The sequence below is a fragment of the Plasmodium sp. gorilla clade G2 genome (assembly GCF_900097015.1).
Source record: "Plasmodium sp. gorilla clade G2 genome assembly, chromosome: 9".
Classification (NCBI taxonomy): domain Eukaryota; phylum Apicomplexa; class Aconoidasida; order Haemosporida; family Plasmodiidae; genus Plasmodium; species Plasmodium adleri (nom. inval.).
Window position 1 is genome coordinate 1,187,501 of NC_041701.1, and position 27,500 is coordinate 1,215,000.

The window sequence follows — 27,500 nt, forward strand, 5'->3', positions numbered from 1 at the left end:
TACCTGCTATATATGCATTTTTATTATAGTAGACATGCTGGGTATACCACTTTCTAAATAATATATTTATATTTTTTTTTATAACATGTGTATTTGATTTTATAACTTGATTGGGCAATTTTTTATTTGTAATAGTTTGTTTATTTTTTAAGATGGTTTCTTTTTTTTTAAAACTTTTTAATGTTAATCGTGGTCTTGAAATTGTGAATTTTCTTCTTTTTTTTTTTTTTTCTTCTTCTTCTTCCATATTTTTTATAAGTGAATTTCTTTTTTCAATGGTTTGATTAAATAATTCAATAATATTTGATGGTCCTAAAGCTTCTAGTCCTATAAAACATTTATCTTGTATAATATTTTGTGATTCATATGATGATAATTTTTTTACTTTTCCTTTTATTAAGATGATAGCATAATTTAGGAAAGTATTATCTTTTAATAATACATCATCTTTATATAATGTTTTTATTTTTTTTCTTTGTATATATTGATTTAATAATTGAGGATCTATGTATTTAAAATATATATTTTCTTTTAAGAAGTTGATAATTTCTTTTTTATATTTGAGAATAGTTTGTGCTCTTTTTAAAATATCTTTATGTGAAGGAGAAATTATTACTTTTTTATCATCAGTATCGAGATGAATATTACTATTATTATGATTACTATTATTATTATTATTATTATTATTATTATGATTATTATTTATTGTTGTTGTTTGGGGTGTTTGTTTTTTAGAATCATCTTCATCTATCCCTTCTATCATTTTAACATTGTCTCTATCAAAAACCACCTTATGAGTTCTTCTTCTCATTTTATTTTTGAATTTTTTTTTTGATTCATCAGAATTTTTCCACACAAAATTCGAAGGAATACTAGAACCCATTTTAATTTTCTTAAAATCGAATTCATCTGAAATTTCTTCTTGCAATAATATTTCGATTACATCTTCTAATGTTATAATACCAATATGAGAATATCTAGGATCTTCATCATCATTATAAATAACTTTTCTTACAACAACCATATGATTACTTGCACTTTTAAAAAAGTTTAAAAGAGATAATATACTATCATTATAATCAACTCCATATATATATCTTCCTATATGTTTTAATATATGTTTTAATGGTATTTCAATACTTTTATTTTCATTAATAGTTATATAATTTTTTATATCTTTATATATTTCTTTCATATTTTTTTCTTTATTCAAATTTTCTTTTATCATAATACTTTGTGATAATTTCCATTTATTCTTTTTTCTTTTTGTTGTTTCATCTTCTTTATCATACGTTTTTATATTTTTTATGTTTATGGTTTTATCACTTTTCAAGTTGTCTGAATTATATAAATCATTACATTGTTCTTTATTCTTATTTATGGAATAATTAGATTTATTATTTTTAAAGATATTTTCATTGTCATATGAATTATTGATTGTTCTAAATTTTGTAGTTGTTTGTTTTTTATCAAGGTTTTTGTTTATATCTTTATTACTATGGTCAGAATTATTATGTGTAGTGTCTTGTATGTTTATATTTTCATCTTCTATAAGACCAATCATTTCTTCCCCGCTTTGTATATCACACTGTTGATTGATATTATTGTTACTATTAATATTATTGTTGCCATTGATATTATTGTTATTATTGTTACTATCGATGTTGTCGTTACTATTAATATTATTGTTAATATTAATATTATTGTTGCCACTTTCCTTATTACTTCCACTTCCTTTATTATTTCCACTTTCCTCATTATTTTTGTCAATGTCCTTCTCAATTTTCTTTTCTTTGTTGCCATCCCACAATCTGAATGTTATTTGTTTCTTCTTCTTATTGAATATTTTGGCTAGCTGCTTTGTTTTAATTTTATTACGATTTTTATCATAAAAATTTATTTTACTTTTAATATTAGTATATATATATTCATTACATGAAGATACTGTACTATTTTCATCATTAGTATCAATCATATTATCAGATAAATAATCTACAAAATTAACTTTTTTATTTTTTGTAATTATTCTGGGTACATTTTTCATCATATCTTGTTTTTTTTTATTTCTTAATTTAGATGGATTAATAATATCAGATGGTCCCATATGGTAATAATTATTTTTGAAAATAAATGATTCATTTATTTTTTTTTTTTTTTTTTCTTTTTCTTTTTCTTTTTGATTATTAATAAGTTTATTATATGGATGATTTTCTAATGAGTTATTATTATTTATATGACATATTTTTTTTTTTTTTTTTTCAATTATATTATTACTATAATAACTACTACCACTATAATAACTACTATTACTATAACAACTACTACTATAACAACTATTACTACTACTATTATTATTTGTAAAGCTAGCTCCTTCTATATTTATTTTGACATCTTCATTATGAGCCCCATCATCATAACTTGTATTATCACTGTTAGCATTATTATTTATAATATTATTACTATTATATGAATCTGATTGTATATTATGATCACTATAATTATTATGTTTCTCTTTATTACAATTACTATATATATTTGTATTATTATTTTTTATATTATATATGTCATTACTATATATATCTTGATAATTACTTATAAACTTTTTTTTAATATTCAAAGATTCTTCTGATAAAGTGATATGTTTTTTTTTTTTATTTAATGACGATATATCACTTTCTTCATCCTTTAAAATTTTACGACTATATAATTTCTTACCATTAAATGTATAAACTTTATTTGCTATTCTTATTTTTTGTGATTTTTTTTTCATATACTGATAAACACCTTGCATATTATTTAAAGGGTTATCATTTTCACTATTATTTATATGACCCATTTTGTTTTTATTTATATCATCATTTTCACTATTATTTATATGACCCATTTTGTTTTTATTTATATCATCATTTTCACTATTATTTATATGACCCATTTTGTTTTTATTTATATCATCAATTTCCTTTTTATTTATATCATCAATTTCCTTTTTATTTATATAACTTTTTGTTTTATAAAACAATTGGATTTTTCCATTTTTCTTTATTTTTTGTTTCGCCATTAATTTATTTCTGTTATCAAATATTATTTTATTTATACCGAACCAAATATTTATTAAATCTTTTATATGTATGAGCCCTACAATACATTCTGCTTTATTTCTGTTGATAACAGGAATTCTTGAGAAACCACTCTTCAATATTTTTTTTATTGTATCATAATTTATGGGTGTATCATAATCAATTCCAAAAACATAATCTATATCTGTCATTATATGAACAATCTTGTATTGAGAAAGTTCAAGAGCACTTACTAAAATCTTAGCTTCATCTTCATGTAAAATATTTGCAGCACTTTTATGCATGTCGACTAGAGCCTTCAATTGTTTCTTGTCGTAGGTGTTCAGGACGTTCTTGCCTGTCACAAGTAAAGAATAATTTAAAAAAAACACACACATACACAAGTGAATCAACAAATGAAAATAAAATAAATATATATATATGTATATATTTATATATATGTATGTATTTATATATATATATATATATATTTATTTATTTATTTATTTATTTTATCTTACCTACGAAGTGGTCTAGCAACAGACTTGTGGGTTTAGCAAAAAGATATAGAATAAACTTAAGAACATGAATTAAAGGTGCAAAGAATCCACCTATAGCTAGTCCATGCTTTGAACATATAGATTGAGGAATTATTTCTCCAAATATTGTAATGATTAATGTTGAAATTATAAAAGATGTAAATCCATCAGTTACCTCACTTAATAACAAACTAAATGCAGAATTTACCATAACATTTGCTGTTATGAATGTTACAAGTATTTCATTCGTATTATTTCTTAATGGTAATATCTTTCTAGCATTCTTTGCATTATTTATTTCTTTCTTATTCTTCTCAGATACTAATATCAGTAAGTTCAATTGGAGTGTATCAAGCATCATAATTCCAAGCGATAATCCTATATTAAAATTAAGAAATATGTAAAAATACATGAAAAATTACACAATTTAAAATAAAAATAAATAGAACAACAAAAATGAAGAACAAATAAAAAAAATAAGACAATCATAAGGATTATTATATACATATAAGGCACAATTATGAATATAATAATTTTATTTACATAATAATATTATAAATCCAATGTTACATATAATATTTACTATACCTGAAAAAAGAGAGCTCAGGATACCGCATATCACAATACAAGTAATCAGCAACCATAATTGCATTTGAAGAAAAACAAAAAATTAAATAAAAAAATAAAATAAAAAAAAAAAAATATATATATATATAAACATATATATATATAATATTACGTTGCTACAAATTTATATACAACAAAGAAAACTATTTATATATATATATATATATATTTATTTATTAAATTTAAAGCATTTTATCATTTAAAACATATTGAAAAATAAAATATAATAAATAACAGATTCGTTGTTTTATTTATTTATTTATTTTATTATTTTATTTTTCATATTTATATATATACTGTTCAACAAAAAAAATAGAAAAAATACGAAAAAAATTATTTTTATTAAAACATATTGAAAAAAAAAAAAAAAAATACAGTGTTTTATAAATGAACTATAATTTATTTTATTTACTTTATTTTTTTTTTTTTTTTTCTGTTTTTTCTGGTTCTTTTTCACAACCCTTTTTTATTTATTTATTCAATATATATATATTTTTTTTTTTATCAGAAAGATTAATTCCAAAGAATTATATAAAATGCAAAAATTTTATAAATATTAAATATATGTAATATTAAAAAATGTACAACAAAAAAAAAGAAAGTAATTTAGAAAGAATAAAATTATATATATATATATAATATATTATTATTATTTATTTGGAAAAAAAAAAAAAAAAAAAAAAAAAAAAAAAGTTAAACATACAATCATATAGTCAATATATCTCACTGTTTATATTTTTATAATACCAATGGCAAATCTGTTCAAATAATTTATTCTTTTTTATTTATTTTTTTTGTTATTTTAAAACTGGAAAGATTGTATATAATACCAAAAAAAAAAAATAAAAATAAAAATAAAATAAATAATTACAAAAAAAAAAAAAAAAAAAAAAAAAAATTATAAATAATTAAAAAAAAAAAAAAAAAAAGAAACAATATATAAAATAATATAACATAATAGAATAATAGAAAAATTGTCCATGTGTTCTGTGATAACAAAATTTATAATGTGTCCATGAAAAAAATATTTTTACACATTTTTTTAAAAATTATAATGTAATGTAACAGTTTTTTATTTTATTATATATTTTTTTTCCCCTTCAAAATATTATACATATATATATATATATAAATATATACATATATTTAATTATGTATATTATTTATAACTATATATTTACATTTTTTCTCCTATAAAAATTATATATATATATTTATATTTTTGAAGCAGACATGAAAAATGCACATTTTTTCTTTTTTTTTTTTTTTTTTTAAATATTATTATTCGTCCATGGCATTCTTTTCAAATAACACAATAAAAATAAAAATAAAAAAATGATGAAAAAAAATAATATCAAATTAACTGTAAAAATAATAAAAACTTAACTACTATGTTATAACTAATATATTTTTTCTTTCTTCTTTATATGTATTATATATGTATTGTGCGATATATATAATATTTTTCTATATTTTCTATATTTTCATTTTTTTTTTTTTTTTTTTTTTAATCTTTTTGTATGGGTTCTAAATCATCAAATTATTTATAACGTGGTAATTAATTTGTTATATTTATTTTTAATTTTTTTGTATTTGATGAGATTGAAAAGTGGAAAAGGTCTTTATTTTTTTATATTTTATTTGTGAAGGTTTTCATAAGACAAGGTAAATAATATACATCATCTCAATATTTACATCTATATGAATAATAAGATATAAATATATTTTACGATGTTTCAAAAAATATATATATTATATTATTTTGTATAAATTCTTTTATTTTTTTTTTAAACCAATTCCAACGTATATAAGAAAAATGAAAACAATATTTCCTTCTTACAATATGGTTCTTTGTATTCTTTTAAAGCGCGTTATATATAATCATTTTTTTTTTTTTTTATAAAAAAAATTACATATATAATATATATAATATATATAATATATATTATATACACATTTGTATTTATTATATATGTAACTTTCTATCTCTTTATTTTTTTTTTTCTGGAATTGTTCTGGGTTTATCTAACAAGTATATATATATTTTAAGTAAATCGTAGTATAATATGAACACACACACACACAAAAAAAAAAAAAAAAAAAAAATATCAAGAATATATAAAGATGTATATATATATATATATATATAAGCTTTTTTCAATATATATCATATATATATAATTTAAAAAATATAAAGTATATCTTTTTCTTTAAAAAAAAAGGTTGCATTAAAAGTCTATTTTCCAAATATATATATATATATATACATATATAATAGTAACACTTTTTTTACACATAAAAATGTTACATTATCTTTATATGGCAACATTGAAATATTGAAATAATTTCATCTTGTAATATTTATAATATATTTTTTATTTTGTATTATTTTAAAAAAAAAAAAAATTTTTTTTTTTTTTGATTATTTACTTTTTTTTTTCTTTTCATGATTTAGTGGTATTAAAAATTCAATTGCACACGCACATATATTTTAATAAGAGTTTAAAGAAAAAAACAAATATAAATTTATATATGAATATTTTATATATAAACAAATAATAGTAATATATAAATTATATTACTATATATATATATATATATATTATATGTTAAATTCAGGGAGAATTTTTATGTTCAAATTTTGGTTTTTTATTTGTGTGAAATTGCAAACAATTTATACTTTTCATATATATTATATATATATTTAAATTTCATATATATACCTTTTATTATTATTATTTTTTATTAGCTATAAAATATATTAAATATATACATATATGTTTTGAAATTTTTCTTTTTTCATTTTTATTTATTTATTTTTTTAATTTTAATATTTTATTTAACTTTTAATTTTTCTCTTTTCTTCTCGCTCTCTCATACTCTTTTTTTTTTTTTTTTTTTTTTTTTTTTTATAAAACATCATAATTTGTGTAAATATATATATATAAAAAAAAAAATGGCAGAAGAATATTCATGGGACAGTTATTTAAATGATCGCCTTTTAGCAACCAATCAAGTTTCAGGAGCTGGATTAGCTTCGGTAAAAATTTTAAAAAATAATAAGTTGCGTGTTCCTCTCTTGAATATAATATTATTCGTTATATATGTGTATATATATATGTATATATATATATGTGTATATATATATGTATATATATATATGTGAGTTTATTTATATATATGTGTCCCTTTTTGACATACTTATTTGCAAAAAATTTATCGTTTATTTTATTTTATTTTTTTTTTTTGAGTGTTGTCCATATTTAGAAAGGAAGATTATTATGCACTAATCAACATAAAATATATATATGATATATATGATATATATAATATATATAATATATTTTTATTTTTCATCTGTAGGAAGAAGATGGAGTTGTCTATGCTTGTGTAGCTCAGGGTGAAGAAAGTGACCCAAATTTTGATAAATGGTCACTCTTTTATAAAGAAGATTATGATATTGAAGTTGAAGATGAAGTAAAAAAAAAAAAAAAAAAAAAATATACATACATACGTACATACATATATATATCAAACATTTTATATATTATATGGAACATATAAAAATTTACATTTTAATTTATTTTTTTGTATATTTTTTTTATTTTGAAGAATGGTACCAAAACTACCAAAACCATAAATGAAGGACAAACTATCCTAGTAGTTTTTAATGAAGGATATGCTCCTGATGGAGTTTGGCTCGGAGGTACTAAATATCAATTTATAAATATTGAAAGAGATTTAGAATTTGAAGGTTATAATTTTGATGTAGCTACTTGTGCTAAATTAAAAGGTGGTCTTCACTTGGTGAAAGTTCCAGGAGGAAATATATTAGTTGTATTATATGATGAAGAAAAAGAGCAAGACAGAGGTATACACAAATTTATGTCTTTATAATATGTTCTTACTAAGTTATTATGTGTATTCTTTTTTTAAACAATACGTTTAGATGATAATAATTATTATTATCATGATGATGAGAACATATATATATATATAGAGATATATATATATATATATATTTTTTTTTTTTTGTTATATATTAATTTATATAAATATTTTAATTATTTATGACATGTTCATGTAAATTTTTTAATTTATGTACATGTTCATGTAAAAGGATTATTTTTTTTTTATTTATGTTAAAAATTTTTTTTTTTTTTTTTTTTTTTTTTTTTGTTGTTCAGGAAACTCCAAAATCGCTGCCTTGACTTTTGCAAAAGAGCTAGCTGAAAGTAGCCAATAATAAAATTACAAAAGGATTAATCAAAAAGGATAAATAATAAAAACATAACAACATATTATAGAAAGGAGGAATATAAAATTTTGAATACATTTAATAAAAAAAAAAAAGAATTTAAACATTACTCAATTTTATTTCTATTTTAATTATCTACACATACACAAAGAAAAAAAATATATTTATATATATATATTTTTTTTTTATTTCAATGTAATGTTTCTTTTTTAATTATGATTTTATATATATATATAAACACAACTTATATTATTTAATAATTTGGAACGGAAGAAAAAAAAAAAAAAAAAGGAAAATTGTTTATATATAACAATAGATTTAAAGAATGAAAACATGACTAATGGTAAAAATATATATATATTTATATATATATGTATATGCTTAAGAATAGTTCTTATACATATAATATATCCATTGGGTTTAAAAAAAAGGTATCAAGTTATTTTAAATGTGTTATAAGTTAGATCACACCTAATATCATAATATATATATATATATTTATGTTTATGTTTATATTTCTTTTTTCTTTATTTTTTGCAAATAGTGGTATGTTTTTCCATTTATTCCTACAATTACGAAATACTAAAGATGTATTAATGTAACATGTTAAATTAGAAAAAAAAAAAAAAAAAAAAAAAAAAAAAAATACATACATACATACATATATATATATATATATATAACAATATTAATTTTTATTATAGTTATAAGGCTAAAATTTGTTAATGTGTAATTTTTTCTAGATGGTTGAATTAATATTTTTTATTTTTTGAGACATGTATTATACTGTTAAGGATATATTATTTTTTTTTTATTCATTTCTATTTGTCTTGTACACATGTGGATAGTACTTGGTTGTAGTAGGTATAGAATGCAAACACACCTTTGATTAAAAAGAATACATCATGCACAGCTGCAATTTCTCTAATAGAATGCATGGCTAGTTGAGGAATACCAATGTCAATACCAGGCATAGAAAGATTAGCTGCAACCATTGATCCTACGGTACTACCACATGGAGTATCATTTTTGACCATAAAGTTTTGATATTTGATTTGTTGTTTATATTTATTATGATATAATTCGAATGTTCTTTTAATTAAGCTTGCATAGAATGGAGAAGTAACATAATTTTTGTTAGTATTGTATTTAATAGCAATACCTTCATGGAAATATAATTGATGATTATCTTGAACAGTTTCTGGATAATTTGGATGACTACAATGAGCCATATCAACATTTAAAATAAAAGAACGATTAACAAGATTTCCATAAATTTCTTGAACTGTTAAATTATGTTCATATATTTGTTTTTTAAAAACAGATGTAATGATTCTGTCAATAAAATTTTTAGTACAATAAGAACGTGCACCTATTTCACTAAGAGATCCTATTTCTTCATGATCATAACCAATACATATATAAAGATTATTATGAATATTATTATTGATATCATTAGTTATATTATTTTTATTATTTGTATTTTCATTTAATGTTTGATTTTTTATACTTTTTATAAGTTCTATAAATCCTTCAAAAACACAAAAGGATCCTAATAAATTATCAAATCGTGCTCCTTCAATAAATTCTTCATATACTCCTGTAAAACATGGTTCTTGTGTATCCATTAAACATAATTCAAAATCTAAGATATCTTCTTCTTTACAATTTAATTCTTTAGATAAAAGATATAATAAAGGATATGAATTATTATCTGTATTTACATGTTCTACAACATCTTTATTATTTGAATTATTTTTTGTATGTTTATTTTTTTCTTCATTTTTTTCTTCATTTTTTTCATTAATCATATGTTCTACGGTATTATTATCTAAATTGTTATTAGTGTCATTTTTATCATTATAAGTATGGCAAAGTTTATCATCTCTTTTATTTTGTGAATCTAAATTGTGACTAACATTTTTATCTGTAGATGGAGTAAGATTATGTTGCATGTTATTTTTTTTTCCTTTATTCAACTGATTAAAAATAGTTGTAGCAATAATAGGTTTTATATGATTTTCATAATTAATTTTTACAGAAAAATCATAACGAGTTCTATTTTGTAAATGTATAGCTAAACTAGGTAAGAAAAGAACTGATTTATTAATTTGAATTAATTTCTCAACTAGCTTATTTTCTTTTTTATATAATACTTGTCCTGATAAACCTAAACTTCTATCAAACCATGTATGCCATAAACCTGATCCATAACATTCAACATTAATTTGATGTATTTTCTTTTTTATTACATTATTATTAGGTGATATTTTCAAAGCACATGAATCTATATGTCCAATAGATATTAATATAGAACCTGTATCTATATTAAAATTCTTACCAACAAAAAAACCACAAATATTACGATTCTCTTTACATAAAACATAACCTTCATTCTTATTTATATTCCATGTCTCCCCTTCACTTAAATTAATAAAACCATTGTTCTCTAGTCTTTCTTTTAAATTCTTACAGGCTAAAAAATTACTACCACTTCTTTGAATAAATTTAAGAGCATCCTGCGCATATTCCCTAGCTTTCTTATCCATATTATAAATTAATATTACAAATAAGGAAATAAAAAATAAAAAAAAAAAAAAAAGAAAAAATTAAATTAAATTAAATGATTAATTCTCAGTTTGGCTTGAGGGGACGAAAGCACAAAAAATTAAACAAAGCAAAAAAGGGTTAATAAAAATATTTCAATAATGATAACAAATATTTATACATAAAAATATATATATATATATATATATATATATATATATATATATATTTATATGGTGAGCTATAAAATAATATGTTATTTTATATAACACAAATGAGATAACTGGAATATATACTTTTTATATTATAAAAAAAAAAAAAATATATATATATATATATATATATATATATAATTTTTATATATTTATTTATTTGTTTTATAAAATATAATATAATCATGTGTTAACACATGAAAATGTAATGTTTACTTCAATATTGAAAGATTCGTCGAATTATATATTTCGTTTAAAATATATATATATTATATATATATATATATATATTTTTTTTTTTTTTTTTTTTTTTTTTTTTTTTTTTTTTTTGGGCCTCTAATAACATATGTTCCGATTTTAAGATAAGCAGCATTTATTCATAGAATGTAGAGAGATGAGGAAAAAGAATTAAGTGGGATATATTATATATATATTTATATTTTATAATTTTTTAATATTTTATTATTTTTATTTTTTTAAATCGTATGTTAATTGAAATGGCCACATTTAATTTATTATATAATCAATCTTATGATAAAAAAATTTCCACATAAATAAATAAATAAATATATATATATATATATATATATATATATATATATATATGTATAATATGTATAATATTTATAATTTTTTAATTATAGATATCTATTCTTATGAGTGATATATGATATGTTTTAAATGGCTATACATAAAAAAATAAAATGACAAGTATATATAAAATATAATATATTACATATATGTTAATATATATATATAATCGAAGTATAAAGGTGGGCACATAAATATATTACATATGAGATATAATATATATATGTATATATTTTTATTTTATTTTTATTTTTTTTTTGGATGTATTTGGAGGTCTGCCGTTTGAGAATTGATTAAAGAAAAAATATATTGAATTGTTTGGTCAATTATATTTTGATAATATAATTGTTTTTTTTTATTTATAAGTTGTATTAACATGTCTCCTTTAAAAAAGTTTTGTATTCCTGAATATTGTGTATTAGTTATATGATCAATAATAACATTATGTAAAAAATTATAGGTTCTAATTTTATGACTTCTATCTGCACTTAGTTTTTGATTTTTTTTATCTTTTAAAAAATTATTTTTTTCTAGTTCATAATAGAAGTTATATAATTTATCTTTTAATAATTGCATAGCTATATTTTTATTTTGTATTTGACTAGAAGTTTTTTGAACTTCTACAAATATTTTTGTATGTTTATGTATGATTTTAACACACGTTTCATTTTTATTTACGCTTTGTCCTCCAGCACCTCCTGAACGTTTTGTTTCTATTATGAGATCATTTTTAGAAAATTTAATTTTTTTCATAATATTATCTTTTTGTTTTTTTTCATCAAATATAAAAACAACAGATGTAGATGTTTGAACCTTTTTACTATTTATAGGAACACGCTGTACACGATGAATTCCATTTTCTTGATAAAAATCTTCATACACATTATTTCCTCGAATATATAAAACAATATTTTTATTTTCTTTCGATTCATCATTTATAGTATCCTTTATTTCATATTCATAATTTCGAACTTTACAAAAATTTTCATACATATGAAATAATTCTTTAGCAAACATCTTGGCTTCTAGTCCTCCAACTCCAGCAGTAATCTAAAAAAGTGGGTGTTCAAAAATGTAAATAAAAAAAAAAAAAAAAAAAAAAATATATATATGTATATATATATATATATATATATATATATATGTATAATGATTCGTGTTATGATAATATGTAATGAATATAAAAAAATAGTTATATGTTGCTACAATGAGTAAATTAATATGTATATGTGTAAAGATTTTTGCCCACATACATACATAAACATAAATATATATATATATATATATATATATATATATATATTTATATATTTATATATTTGTTTATATGTTTATTACCTCCATTTTAATTTCTGTTGCATCCAAGTGATGGTCCTTATTAACATAAGATTTATAAAATAATATTATATCCTCAATTATTAAATTAGTTATATTTTCAATATTGTAATTTAGGTGGATAATGTCCTCATTTGTTTTTAAACGCTCTTCATAAGATTCTTTAGAATCTGTAATTTCTTTTAATAATTGTTGATATATATCTAATTCTTCATTTAAAGAATATAAAGTTTCAGAATGTTTTTGTAATTTTATAATTTCACTGTATGCTTTATGTTCACTTATCTTTGGTATTTCTTTTTTAGATAATTCATAGAGTAAATTTTTTTGTTCGTTCTTTAAATATGTTACATGTGTTCTATAAAGAACTTTAAATAAAGATAAGAACCTTTTAAACATTTTGTAATATGAACATTTATTATTATATATTATTTAAAAAAAAAAAATAAGTTGGATTAATTATAAATGAAATAATAATATCAATGATCCAATTCAATATATTCTTCTTATAAACAGTATTTTCTCATGAACCTAGAAAATGTCTAAAATAAAATAATAAATATAATATATATATATATATTTTATATATATTTTATTTTATCATGTGTATATAAAAAAATATAATCATATGATAATCAATGAATTACCTCAACACAATGATATACATAACTGCAACTTCTATATGACAACTTTTTATCTGTTTAAAAAAAAAGGGGGGGTGATATATAATAAAAATATTACACATATATGAATATTACACATATATATATATATATATATATATATATATATATATATATATATGTATTTATTATTTTTTTTATTACTCCTCTTCCATATTATTTCACCCTCTTTTCCATGGGTTATCATATTGAATGTAAAAAAAAAAGCTAAAGTAGAGTTCCTAATTTTCTCAAGTAATATAAAGGGCAAAGGTATATAACAAAAAAATATTAAAGCATTTTTTATATAACCTAAAAAAAAAGGATTGTGATTTTTTTCTGATATATTTTTTAAATACCAAATTTTTTTTCTGTTAATATTTTCCCACGTCGTCTCGTTAATCTTTATGAGAAGAAAAAATAAAAATAATAAAAAAAATAAAAATAATAATAAAAATAAAAATAAAAATAAAAATAAAAATATATTTAAATGTAAAATATTTAGCTATTTATTAATGTCAATAAATGGGAAGAAAAATTAAATTATAAATTATAACATTGTACTGGGAGTGCATATAATTATTTATTTTAAATAAATAAATATAAACAAGAATATGTTATATGTTAAATGTATATATATATATATGTATTTTTTTTTTTTTTTTTTTTTATTTTATTTTATTTTTTTTTTTTTTTCTTATTCTCCTTACCAAACATAAATAGCTGTGGTATATGATCAGGCATAGAGTCATCACAAAGAAGAAAATCATCGTCACGATTAATATAATGAACCACACAAATAAAAATCTAACAATAAATAAAAAAAAAAATATATATATATGTATATATATATATAATATATTTATTGTTTAATGATCAGATGAACACTATTTGTATGTCCCTAATGTAGGCGCGTAAAGGATGTATATACAAAAAAAAAAAAAAAAAAAAAAAAAAAAAAAATATACATAAATATATATAATATATTATATATATATATATATATATATATATATATATATATATTTTTTTTATTTATTTGCTTGTTTATTTTTACACACCCGTTGTCGTCATATAACATAAGATACACGGAATATGAAATGTATTTGATGGAGTGCCATATAGTGAACACTTCAAAATATAAATATAATAAAAAGAAGTTACGGTTATTTTCAGCTACACAATTATTTATCCAAGGGCAGTGGTGATCAAAAGTTCTCACACATTTTTTGCACACTTGACAATGTTTACTTCTTAATATCTAAATAAAAAATAAAAAAATAGAATAAAATAAAATAATACTTATTTCAATATTATAGTAATTTTTTTTTTTTTTTTTTTTTTTTTTTTTTTTTTTTTAAAAAAAAACCTGATATACATGACATATTTCACAATAAGGTAGTGGTATATTATATTGATATAACTTATTACGATATAAATAAAAAATGTGATTATTCTTGTTGTTCTCTTTTGTTTTTATATTTTTATAAAATATAATATCATGCTTATTTATTTTATTTAATTTTATATTGGAATAATTTAAAATATTATTTATGTTTCTTAAGCATAAAGGTTTGTAATAGGAAACTTTTTTTTTATAAAATAAAAATATATTATTTTTTGTTATATTTATTTTGAACATATTAAGTTTTTTAATATGTTTTATATCTTCTATATTGTTTATATTGTTTATATTGTTTATATTGTTTATATGTTTTATATCTTCTATATTGTTTATATCTTTTATATTTCTATCTACATTTTGTGTGTCTATATCTTTGTCCTCATTTAATGAACACTTTATTTCTTTTTCATTTAAAAAGAAATTACATCTGTTATAAAGCTGATCATTTCTTTTATATTTATAATATTTATATTTTCTTTTCACTTGATTAGGTTTTTCCTTTTGTTTGTCAGTTCTCATAATATAATCTTGATCAATGTAAGAGCCATGGTTATATATATTTTTTTTTCTCATACATTTTTCTGTTATTATTGTATTTTTCTTTTTATGGTGTAAAATTGTTAGGCTTAGAAGCTCGTCAGTGGAACATTCTTAAACAATCAAAAAGTTAAATAAAAATAAAAATAAATAAATATATAAATATATATATATATATATATATATATATATATATATATATATATATATATATATTTATATATTTATATATATATAATATATTTATTGCATTACAAAATATAATAAAATAATTTATTCTTTTTATTTTACCAGATGTGGTTGAAGAAAAAAAACTACATGACGTTCCACTATCGTTCGTTGAGAAATATGATAATTCATTGTATGTGTCATATATTAATTTATTATTATTATTATAATCTTTTGTATCATTATATTTTTTTTCTTTAACAATATTTTTCACTTGTATGGCATTATCTTTCTCTATGTAGTTTGTTGGGCACGTGGTAACATATCCTCTTAAAAAATTAAAAAATTAAAACATATATAAATATATATATATATATATATATATATATATGTGTGCATACATAATATATATATTACATATATATATATTTTTTTTTTTTATTTTTTTTTTTTTTTTTTTGTACGGGTTACGATATGACACTATGATATACAAAAGGAAGGAAAACAAATAAACAAAAAGAAAAAACGAAAAACTCGAAAAAACAAAAGGAAATATATTTTTTAAATGAATACATGTAAAAAGAAGGGAAATTTTGAGGAAGACTACCACATATGGCAATACATTTATCATTATTTCAACAGCGAAAGAAATAATATATATTATATATAAATAAATACATATATATATTTATATATATATATATTCACTTGTGATAATAATCCATAATAAAAAAAATATTAAATATATAAAAACCTTTTGTTAGGAATTTATCATATTATCATTTTATTATATTTATTTTATTATATATTGAATGTCTATTTTTTAAAAAAGTACTATTAAATTCAAAGCGTGAATAATTTTTTACGCTTTAAAAGGTATAAATAAATAAATATATAAATATATAAATATTTATTTATATATATACAAATATTGCATAAACATATATAATAAACATGTTGCATACATGTATAACACATAAAAAAAAAAAATAATAATAAATAAATAAAATATATAAAATATATATATATTACATATGTATATATTTTAATTTAACAAATATCCATCCTTGTCGTATTAGCAAATATGACAAAAAAAATAAAAATAAAAAAATAAAAAATAATAATATATATATATATATATATATATATACAATATATACATATATATATATTTATTTATTTACTTGAAAAAAAAATTAGGATGCCTTTTTAAAAAAATTCTGTTCTAATTTTTCCACTCCATTTTTGACTGGTTCGCTTTCTTCAAATTCAATGCTTTTAGATTTCTTCTCATTCTTTGTTATAATAAATCTAAAAAAAAAAAAAAAAAAAAAAAATAACATATATAAATAAATAAATATATATATATATATATATATATATATAATATACATATGATTATATTTTACAAACTTTATGGCTACATAAGATATTTACATATCCATATGCTGTCATAATGTTTACAACTTTGTGTGTACATTTATTTTTTTGTATTACCTTAAGATGGGATCCTGTAATTTTAACTTGTTAGATATTTCTTCAATCATAGAAGGATATACTTCAAAAGAGAAAAGAATATAATATGCTTCTGTTAATTTTTTAATTGGTCTTACTAATTTTCTTTTTCCAAGATATACGACTTTAAAGTTTTGAGCTTCTATTAATTTCAACTCATATATATATTCAGCTATTTTTTTTTTTATATCACTAATAAGATAGTTACAAGAAAATAATAAATCTATATTATAAGAACTTTTTGCTGATTGAACATTTTTATATATATTTAATTCTTTTTTTTCTTTTTTTCTTTTAAATCTTCTTATTAATAATTTATATATATATTCATTCAATGATCCATATATTTCATTTTTTTTTGTTCCATTCTTATTTTTATTAATATACTTGTTGGCATCTTCTAAAACATTAAAGAAACTTTTATCAGACTTCTTATACCCTCTTACATTTTTAAAAAATAAAAAAAAACTTTTATATCTTCTTGGTCTTATAACACCTTTCTTCATATCAACCACCCTAATAATCTTGTGACATTTTGATCTTTTAAAAAATATCGAAACATAAAAAAAGAAAAATAAAAAAATTATGTATTTAAAAAAAACACACATAAGAAGAAAAAAAAAAAAAAAATAAAAAAAAATAAAATAAAATAAAATTGAACTAGGAATATAAGAAGATAAAAGGAAAACAAAGCGGGGAGGGTGAGGTTTTTATATATATGTCATTTTGGGCCACAATAAATGTTATCAATAATTTAATTTTTTTTTAAAAATATATATTATTATAATTTAAAAGGATATTATTTATTTAAGTTTTAAAAGAGGCGTCATTAAACAAAAAAAAAAATAAAATAAAATAAAAAAAAAAAAAAAAAAAAAAAAAAAAAAAAAAAAAATATATATGTATAATATATATATATATATTTATAGTGTATGTATAAAAAATTAAATATATATAATAAAACCAAAGGGGGATTGCCTTATATTTTATTCCAATATTATTAAAAAAAAAAAAAAAAATATGGGAAAATATATATATATATATATATATATATATATATATATATATATATTTTTATTTTATCCAGTATGTGTACCCCATAATTCATACGTATAAGAATCACATGCTTTTATTTTTTTTACCTAACAAATTATATATTAACACCTTATTTTTGAGGTTCATATTTTTTAAATAACAAAACAAGGAGTTAATTACCCTCATCATATGTTCATTACAATAATGAGTATCATAATTTTTATTGGGATCATTATTTGTATTATTCATTATTATTTTTTTATTTTGTTTTATTAAAATATTGTAGAATATTAAAATATATTTATCCACATAAGGAGCATTATATTTTATTTTACTGTAGCTTGTTATTAAACTTGCCCAATCATATACATGTAACATATTATTATATTTATCATGTTTTATAAAAGTAAGATAACTGAGATCATATAACATATAATGCTTTTTCATTTTATACTTTGATAAAAGGAATAAAATATTTAAAATAGATTTTATAAAATTTTTGTCCTTATATATTTGATAATAATATATATTTGTTTTTCCTTCTTTATTTTTTTCTCCTTTCATAAAAATATTTAAAAGAATTTTATTTATCTCTTTTTCATTGATCTCATATTTTATATCATCATTATTTTGTATTTCTATCCATTTATTTTCTTCATTATATAATATGTTTATCTTGTAATTTAAAGAAGAAAATAAAATTTTCAACTCTTTTATATAAAATGATATGTCCATATTATGGTGTTGTAAAAAATTACTTCTTTTTAATATATCTTCTTTTTTGTTCTTCTCTTTTTTTTTTATTTTTTCCTTGCCTGTATGACATAACAAATATTGCTCATCTAATAATATAAACTTATCTATATAATAACACGAATAAATGTAAAAAAAAACATAACTTAATATATTCAAGTTCTTTTTTTTTAAAAAATTGTATAATTCAAAATAACATTTTAATATTATATATATTTCATTCATATTATATTGTATAAGGTTCCTTTCGATATGAGTCATAATATTTCCAGCTATTTCTATATTTTTATATTTCATCTTATAAAAAAAATATACTACTGCTGTTATGTCTTTATTATTTAATTTCGAAAGATATAATTGAGTATATTCTGAAACTAAACTTATAAACCTTTCATCGTAATATTCTAATTGTATATATGAATTACATATGTTATACACATGCCTCTTATTTACAATTATATTTTTAAGACGATCATTTAATAAACTCATATCAAATGATTTCGACTGTGTGTAGTTATTATGTGGTTGTATATTATTCATATATAATTTGTCATTATTTAAGTTATTATCACAAATAGGATCCACAATTGACACATTTTCATAATCCCATTCGTCAGAATACATATAAAATGAACTACTCTTCATCCTATTTATTATCTCTTCATTTATCAAAACAGCCAATTTTAATTCTTTCATTTTATTTCCCTTTTGCCTGAACAAGTCAGAAAAAAAAGACAAAAGAAAAGTTAAATTGTTGGTACATAAAAAAGTTATGTAATATTTTAATAAGAACTCAAAGAATTGATAGTACACACACATCATATCATTAATATGATTAGATTTATCATTTTGTTCTTTTAAATAAAGTAATGATTTACAATAAGAAATATGATAATAAATTATTTTATTAAAATGGTAAAACATATCATCATTTTGACGTAAAAAAGTTGTGGATAAAAAATTTACAAATTTTATAATAATCATCATGTTGTATTGAAAAAGTACAAAATTTTTTTTTTCGGATGTATCTTTTAATAATTTATCAAACTGGGAAAAATAAATTTTTAGCATTAACAAATGTGTATTTGAATATAATGAATAAGTTATATCTGAATATATTTTATTAAAACAATATAATATTTCTTTTTTCTGTAAAAATAAAAAATTATTCTTTTTATTTAAATAATTTTCTATATTATTATAATTTGTAAAATTTAAATGTTTTTCTAAATTATCTTCTATTTTTACGTTTTCCTTTACTTTATCTTTTAAACATTTCCATTTTATACACCTTTTTAAATATGATAAAGGATAATTACACACATATATATGTGAATATATATAAACAATTTTTTTATCTATAAGACTCATTAAATGGTCTCCTCCAATTGGATCTATCCATTTCTTATATCTCTCAAAAAAAGAATTATTATAATACTTTTTCAAAAAATAAACAATACTTACAAAATTGGACATATCCATAAATATGGAATTATAAAAAACTTCCAGTTCATTTATATTTATTTCTTTTGTTTCTTCATCCTTGTTGATTTGTATCTCCACATTTGAGAGATTTCCAAGGAAGCATGAATCATAAGGTGTGTAATTATGTACATGGGAATTTTCTTCTACACCATGAAAGGATTTCACCGAAAAATTTTTTAATTTATCATTTTTTACCTGACAAATTTTTAATTCATCATTTTTTAATTGATCATTTTTTACCTGACAATTTTTTAATTTATCATTTTTTACCTGAACATTTTTTAATTGATCATTTTTTACCTGAACATTTTTTAATTTATCATTTTTTACCTGACAAATTTTTAATTCATCGCTTTTCACCTGAACATTTTTTAATTGATCATTTTTCACCTGAACATTTTTTAATTGATCACTTTTCACCTGAACATTTGTTTCTCTTTCCATTTTCCCATTTTTCCAATTTATTATAAAAAAGGTAGAATGAAAAATATAATTGAACAAATGGAGACATAATAGTTGTATAATATGAATTCCCCAGATTTTTATTTTATCAATGTGTTTATTTATGACTGTCACAAGTTCTACTATAGTATTACTACATAATGGATATGCATTATTAAATAAATGGTTTGTATTATTTATATTTTGTTTGTTGTCTCTTTTATGATTTAAATAATATTGATTTGTTTTTATAATATTTGTAATTATTGTTTGAAAAATATATTTGGTTATTTGTTTTTGTTCTTTATAATTTAACAAGCATAATGAGTGAAATAGGTATATATCATTTTTAATATTTCTTTTATTACATTGTGTTTCTTTGAGTAAACATTTAAAATATATGTGAAAAAAAGAGTTAAAATACAATTTACTGTAATAAAGAAATTTTTTTATAAGGTGGTAATTATGATATGGGTCTATTAATATTTTTTCTTTTTTTTGTTTTACATAATAATAATGATTATATAAGGTTTGATTTTTATGGTATATGTTATCTTTATGATTTATATTAATATTTATGAATTGGTTCGTTTTTTTATTCTTTAATTTTATAAAATTTTCATCTTTACATTTATTATAAAAGTATATTGAATCATAAATATTGTCATTTGAGATTTTTCTTGTTAAATAATAATTCTCTAAAAGGTTTATATATATTCCATATTTTGAAATGACATATACAATATCTTCCTCGTTTATTTGAATATTACATTTTTTCTTTGTATGAGTGATGAAATGAAACAGTTGTTTAATTTTTTTTTCATCTTTTCGTTTAAAAGCATTTTCTACAATACTGGTTAAAAAAATTTTCATCATACAAACTTTTCCATATCATTTTGTAAACATAAACAAAAAAAAAAATAAATAAAAATAATATATTTATATATCTACAAAAATTTATAAATGTATATATATATGTGATGTATTTATTTTTAAAACTTATAATATTTTACATTCTAAATAGCCTTTGATGAGTACATTTTAATTTTTTATTTTATTTTATTTTATTTTTTTTGGTAATTAAGAGTTAAAATATATGATATATATGATATATATATATATATATTTTATATTTTGAACTTCAATTTATTAATAAAAGTTTTATATTTATAAAAGCAAAAGAAAAAAGAAACGGTAAAAAAAGTCAAAAGGTTTATATTTTATTTTATTATTATTTTTTTTTTAACATTAATATGAAGCGATGTTATATAATATATATATAATATGGTTTTGTTTATAATTTTTTTTTTATTAAGAATAAAAAAATATATATGTATTATTTATGTATGTGTTTATTAGAAAAAAAAAAATAAAAATATGCATAATTATATTATATACACATATATATATATATATATATGTTGGCATTAGAAAAAAAAAAAAGAAAATATACATAATTATATTATATATATTATATACATTTATGTAATATATAGTGTTTATAAATTATATGTGTGCTGTAAAAAGTTGCTCTTTTTTTTTTTTTTTTTTTAATTATTAAATAGTTGAAGAATTGTATTAAAAGCATTATTGTGACATATTTGCATGAAGTGTTGGTTATATAAATTTTGTTTGAGTTCATCATTGATATTTATATTTTTTAGTACCTGTAAAGAGGGGAAAAAAAAAAAAAAAAAAAAAAAAAAAAAAAAAAAAAAAAAAAAAAATATATATATATATATAAATATATATATATATATATATATATATTTATTTATTTATATGTGGACACATAAATATGCACACATTTAAAAATATATATATTTTTATATTTTTATATTTTTTGGCTTACCATCTCGTTTACATTTTCATTATTGATCATTTGTAACTTCACATATGTCACCTCAAAATTTTGATCCATTTCATCTTTTTCAACATCTAAATGTTGTATCTTACTTTTTTTTAAAACTAATTCATTACTGGTTATATTTTTGTTTAAAGAATTTAAAATGTCTACAACAAAGGGCTCGTTTCTGATTTTTTCGTGATTTATTAATTTTGTGAGTGCAAGGAATATGATAATTTTTTCGTTTACGTTTATTAGTTTATCGAGAATGGGTAGGTAGAGGCTCTTGAGGACATTAAAAATGAGGCCTAAAAATAAAATATAATACATATATATATATATATATATATATATATATATATATATATATACATATACATATATATATACATATATATATTCATATATATATTCATATATATTTATTTATTTATTTATGTGGGATAAGTTTTACCTTGCTGAATTGTGTCCAGTGTTGCTACAAAAAGCGAAACGTCCGACTTTAATATAAATACAGACAACGAATGAACGACTTTAATTTTAATTATATCATTTTTATAATGCTGTAAGAAAGTGAATAGTAAGACGAATAAAGGTTTTAAGAAAGATTCATATGAATTTAAAGGTAAGTATGTAAATATACTAAGAATAATTTGAAAAGAGTCTGTATATAATTTTTTATTTGATAAACAATAATGATAAATATTAAATAATTGTTGCATGTTTGTTTTGATAATATCATTAAAGATATTATATTTTTTAAAATAACTTTTTAGAACACATATAATTCCATTTACATTTCCAATAGTACTTTTCCATAATTCTATTTCATATAAATGATTTAAAATTTTGATATGTATTTTTTGTATATTATTTGTATTATCAACAATAATAGATAAAATTTGAAATACATATGGAATAAAATCATGTATATAAATTTGTAGTATTTGTGAAAATGTTGTAATAATAACATCTTCTATTTGTTGTATATGTTGTTGTACTTGTGATTTATATATTAATGATATAATAACTGTTAATAATTCAAATAAATAATGATTAAATAAAGGATTATGTGAATCATTTATTATTAATTTAATAATTTGATCTATAATTAATAATATCATAACATAAAAATCTGATATTTTATATGTAAATATAAGAAATATTCTTAATATTGTTATTAATATATATTCATTTAATATTTTATTATATACATTATATTTTAATAAAAATAATAATCTTTTCAATATAGATTGTATCAAATTACTATCTAATAATATCTTATAAATATTCTCATTTAATGTCTGATTTAATATCCTATTTATACATAGACATGCATAATTATGTATCATTATTTTTTCATTATATAATAAGAAATGTAAAAATAAAAATATATCTAAAACATTATTTGTATTACATATATTTCTATTATTTAATAAATATTTTAATATAGATAATAAATAAATACTATTAGATGTATTAAACATATCATCATCTCTTAACCACACACACATATTACTATTACTATTACTATTCATATTATTATTACTATTTAGGGTGTTATTCATATGGTGGTTCTCAAAATTATAACTGTCAATATTATAACACAATATATCCATATTATTATATTTCATCTTTATTGTCATAAGAAATTCATTCATTAAATCTTTTATCATATGCTCATAAAAATTCTGTGCTAAATTAGAATGATTTAAACAAGTTATTAATTGAACCTTATATTCAACATTACAAGCCTCATAACATGGATCATTCTTATTAATACACATATTATTTATATTTGACATGTTTAATAAATTCTCAGATGTTTTATTATTCATATGAACACCATCAGATGTCAACATTAATAATGTATCTTTTGTTAGTATTTTAAATTCTAAAATTGGAAAACATAAGTCAAAATAATTATTGCATAATGTTTTTAAAAAATATATAGATGTGGAACGTATTGAAAATGAATTTACATTATTTAAATCATGTCTAAAATATTCTAGATCTGCTTCTAATATTTCATCAATATCTATACTTTTTAAACGTATATGATCTAATACACGTTCTATTACCTTTTCTACAAATACTTTATCTTTATATGGATTCAAATCATTATTTTCTAAGGTCATATGATGAATTAACTTTATACTAGATGATAAACAATTATAGTTGTGACATATTAATATTTTATCTTTTTCTTTATATAATAGTTGTATTAATGAACATATTAATTTGATTACATACATTTTGGATTCATCTTGATAATTTTCAGATAATATTTTTATAACATCTATAATCATTATTTTGCACTTTAATAAATTCTGATTAAAATCATCTTTACATTTTAATACATCACTTGAGGTGACACTAAAATTATTCATACTATTCATGTTATTTATATTATTCATATTATTCATACTATTCATGCTATTCATATTATTGTGAGTCCCATGCATGGTGACAGCATCACCTATCATAACCGTTTTCATGACATTCAAATGGTTATAATAATTATTTAAAACATTTTCATCATATAATAAGAAATTATAGAAAATATTAAAAAAGATATCAAAATTATCCTCATAATATTCTGGTAAGTCTATCATATTAATATTGTAGAATATTTTTAAGAATACATGCATATTCATTAATATATGATTCATATTATAAAAACAACTATTTAGTTCTTTATTTATCATATCATTATTATTAGATGTATTAAAATTATTTGTTGAAGTATTTAATTTTAAATTAATATAATTAGTATATTCATTTAATTTGTTATATAAATAAATAAAATATAATGTAATTGGATATTCAATATGTGTTAATATAATTTTCAAATCATATTTGGATACATAGTCATTATTTTTATATTTCTTTAAAATTTTTCTTATAATTTTTAAGGCTATATACTTTTTTTTAAAACGATTAGAATCCATATTAGAAAAGATATTCATCATAAGGTTATTATGAAATAATGTGTTTGTATCAATAGATTTTATATTATTATTATAGTCCTTGCTTATGGTTCCTTTGCCTTGAAAATTGAAATTGAATGTTAATCCTTGAATGTCACTATAAAAATTATTATTACTATTATTATTATTATTGTGAGGATTATTATTGAGCATATTATTATTATTATTATTATTATTATTGTTCATGGTGATCCCATCTCCTTGTGATATATTATATAAAAGAAGATCATTCAACATAAATAAATTATACTTATCATCCGATTTATATATCCTCTTAGTATTATTAATATAATTAATTATATCATCATTTAAAGAATTGTTTCTATTAATTATAATATTTTTGATAGTTTCCAGATTTTGCATTATTTTATTATATTCTAGAAAAAAATTATGTTGATTAATATTTTCTATGATAGATTTATTTTGTATATATAACATAATACATTCAATAATTTTGAAAGAATCTGCATTTTTTTTTTTTTCTTCATTATTAAATATTTGTACTAGATCCATATAATTATAATCATTAATATATAGAATGATAATATAAAATAATAAATAATCATAATCATCACATATATTAAATTTAAATAAATTAAATAAAATCTCAAAAAAATATTTATGTAAACTTTTTATATCTTCATTATTTATATCTAATAATACATGTAAACATATATGTTTTATAAAGATACAAACATCATTACTTAATTCCATATTTTCTAAATTACTATGTACACTCTTCTTTATAAAATTCTTTATACTAATCAGCATACTAACTTTTACATTCTTATTTAAAGTATTATCATAAACATTCTTCTTATCATTACTTTCATTATAAGGATACATAATTAATTTTAACATTATCTTTATATATTCTTCTTTCTTACTATCATTATATAAATTATTAATCTTCTCCTCACTATATTTTACATCTTCAAAATTTGAAGATACACTCTTTGTAAATATGCTAATCATATCATTCTCAAGTTGGCTCTCCATATTAGTCAATCAAAATAAAAAATAAAGAAAAAAAGAAATAAAGAAAATATTATGAAATGTATATAATACTGTGGAAAGGATAAACCAGTAATTTTTTTATATATATTATGTATTATATATTATGTATTTTATATATATATAATAATATGCTTATTTTTTTAATTCATATAAACATAAGTCATATGTTTTTTTTTTTTTTTTTTTATATATATTAACATTTATGATCATGAGATATTTATTTATTTATTTATTTATTTATTTATTCATTTATTTATTTATTTATTCATTTATTTATTTCGTTTCATAAAATTATTTATATATAATATGTTCCTTTATTTTTTTATTTTTTTTTTGATATAAAAATATATAAAGATGTATAATGTTATTATATATAAAGAAATTATTTAAAATAATAAATAATAAAATTATATTATATTTATTTTATATATTATAATAAAAAAAATTACGTGTATTTATTTTTATATTATTATACAAATTA

The 27,500-nt window shown here is 18.5% G+C and overlaps 8 protein-coding genes across 8 annotated transcripts in view; 1 reads left to right on the plus strand and 7 right to left on the minus strand.

Moving 5' to 3' along the window:
• The window catches only part of PADL01_0931300 (protein MAM3, putative), a gene marked incomplete at both ends in the record, with an annotated part of 4,626 nt that extends 379 nt beyond the window's left edge, over positions 1–4,247 (minus strand). Inside the window, 3 exons of the mRNA XM_028682001.1 lie at positions 4–3,414; positions 3,578–3,973; positions 4,184–4,247. Of these exons, the coding sequence (XP_028538323.1) occupies positions 4–3,414; positions 3,578–3,973; positions 4,184–4,247 (3,871 nt within the window). The remainder of the gene's footprint in view (positions 1–3; positions 3,415–3,577; positions 3,974–4,183) is intronic.
• A 2,931-nt stretch (positions 4,248–7,178) lies between these two features.
• On the plus strand, positions 7,179–8,468 carry PADL01_0931400 (profilin, putative; the record flags this gene model as incomplete). The annotated part of the gene is made up of 4 exons (XM_028682002.1): positions 7,179–7,262; positions 7,586–7,699; positions 7,835–8,093; positions 8,410–8,468. 4 exons carry the CDS (start codon positions 7,179–7,181, stop codon positions 8,466–8,468), a joined length of 516 nt encoding a protein of 171 aa, XP_028538324.1.
• An 833-nt stretch (positions 8,469–9,301) lies between these two features.
• On the minus strand, positions 9,302–11,029 carry PADL01_0931500 (M18 aspartyl aminopeptidase; the record flags this gene model as incomplete). Its single annotated transcript, XM_028682005.1, has 1 exon — positions 9,302–11,029. The coding sequence occupies one exon, from the start codon at positions 11,027–11,029 to the stop codon at positions 9,302–9,304; it is 1,728 nt and encodes a 575-aa protein (XP_028538325.1).
• A 1,047-nt stretch (positions 11,030–12,076) lies between these two features.
• On the minus strand, positions 12,077–13,564 carry PADL01_0931600 (peptide release factor, putative; the record flags this gene model as incomplete). The annotated part of the gene is made up of 2 exons (XM_028682006.1): positions 12,077–12,880; positions 13,169–13,564. The coding sequence occupies 2 exons, from the start codon at positions 13,562–13,564 to the stop codon at positions 12,077–12,079; spliced, it is 1,200 nt and encodes a 399-aa protein (XP_028538326.1).
• Positions 13,565–13,671: 107 nt separating this feature from the next.
• On the minus strand, positions 13,672–16,568 carry PADL01_0931700 (palmitoyltransferase, putative; the record flags this gene model as incomplete). Its single annotated transcript, XM_028682007.1, has 8 exons — positions 13,672–13,707; positions 13,813–13,862; positions 13,993–14,230; positions 14,538–14,634; positions 14,889–15,088; positions 15,197–15,882; positions 16,061–16,266; positions 16,402–16,568. 8 exons carry the CDS (start codon positions 16,566–16,568, stop codon positions 13,672–13,674), a joined length of 1,680 nt encoding a protein of 559 aa, XP_028538327.1.
• Positions 16,569–17,133: 565 nt separating this feature from the next.
• On the minus strand, positions 17,134–18,060 carry PADL01_0931800 (apicoplast ribosomal protein S6, putative; the record flags this gene model as incomplete). Its single annotated transcript, XM_028682008.1, has 2 exons — positions 17,134–17,248; positions 17,435–18,060. The coding sequence occupies 2 exons, from the start codon at positions 18,058–18,060 to the stop codon at positions 17,134–17,136; spliced, it is 741 nt and encodes a 246-aa protein (XP_028538328.1).
• Positions 18,061–18,571: 511 nt separating this feature from the next.
• On the minus strand, positions 18,572–22,039 carry PADL01_0931900 (conserved Plasmodium protein, unknown function; the record flags this gene model as incomplete). The annotated part of the gene is made up of 1 exon (XM_028682009.1): positions 18,572–22,039. One exon carries the CDS (start codon positions 22,037–22,039, stop codon positions 18,572–18,574), a length of 3,468 nt encoding a protein of 1,155 aa, XP_028538329.1.
• A 677-nt stretch (positions 22,040–22,716) lies between these two features.
• PADL01_0932000 (conserved Plasmodium protein, unknown function) lies at positions 22,717–27,001 on the minus strand (the record flags this gene model as incomplete). Its single annotated transcript, XM_028682010.1, has 3 exons — positions 22,717–22,833; positions 23,019–23,320; positions 23,467–27,001. 3 exons carry the CDS (start codon positions 26,999–27,001, stop codon positions 22,717–22,719), a joined length of 3,954 nt encoding a protein of 1,317 aa, XP_028538330.1.
• Positions 27,002–27,500: the final 499 nt, after the last annotated feature.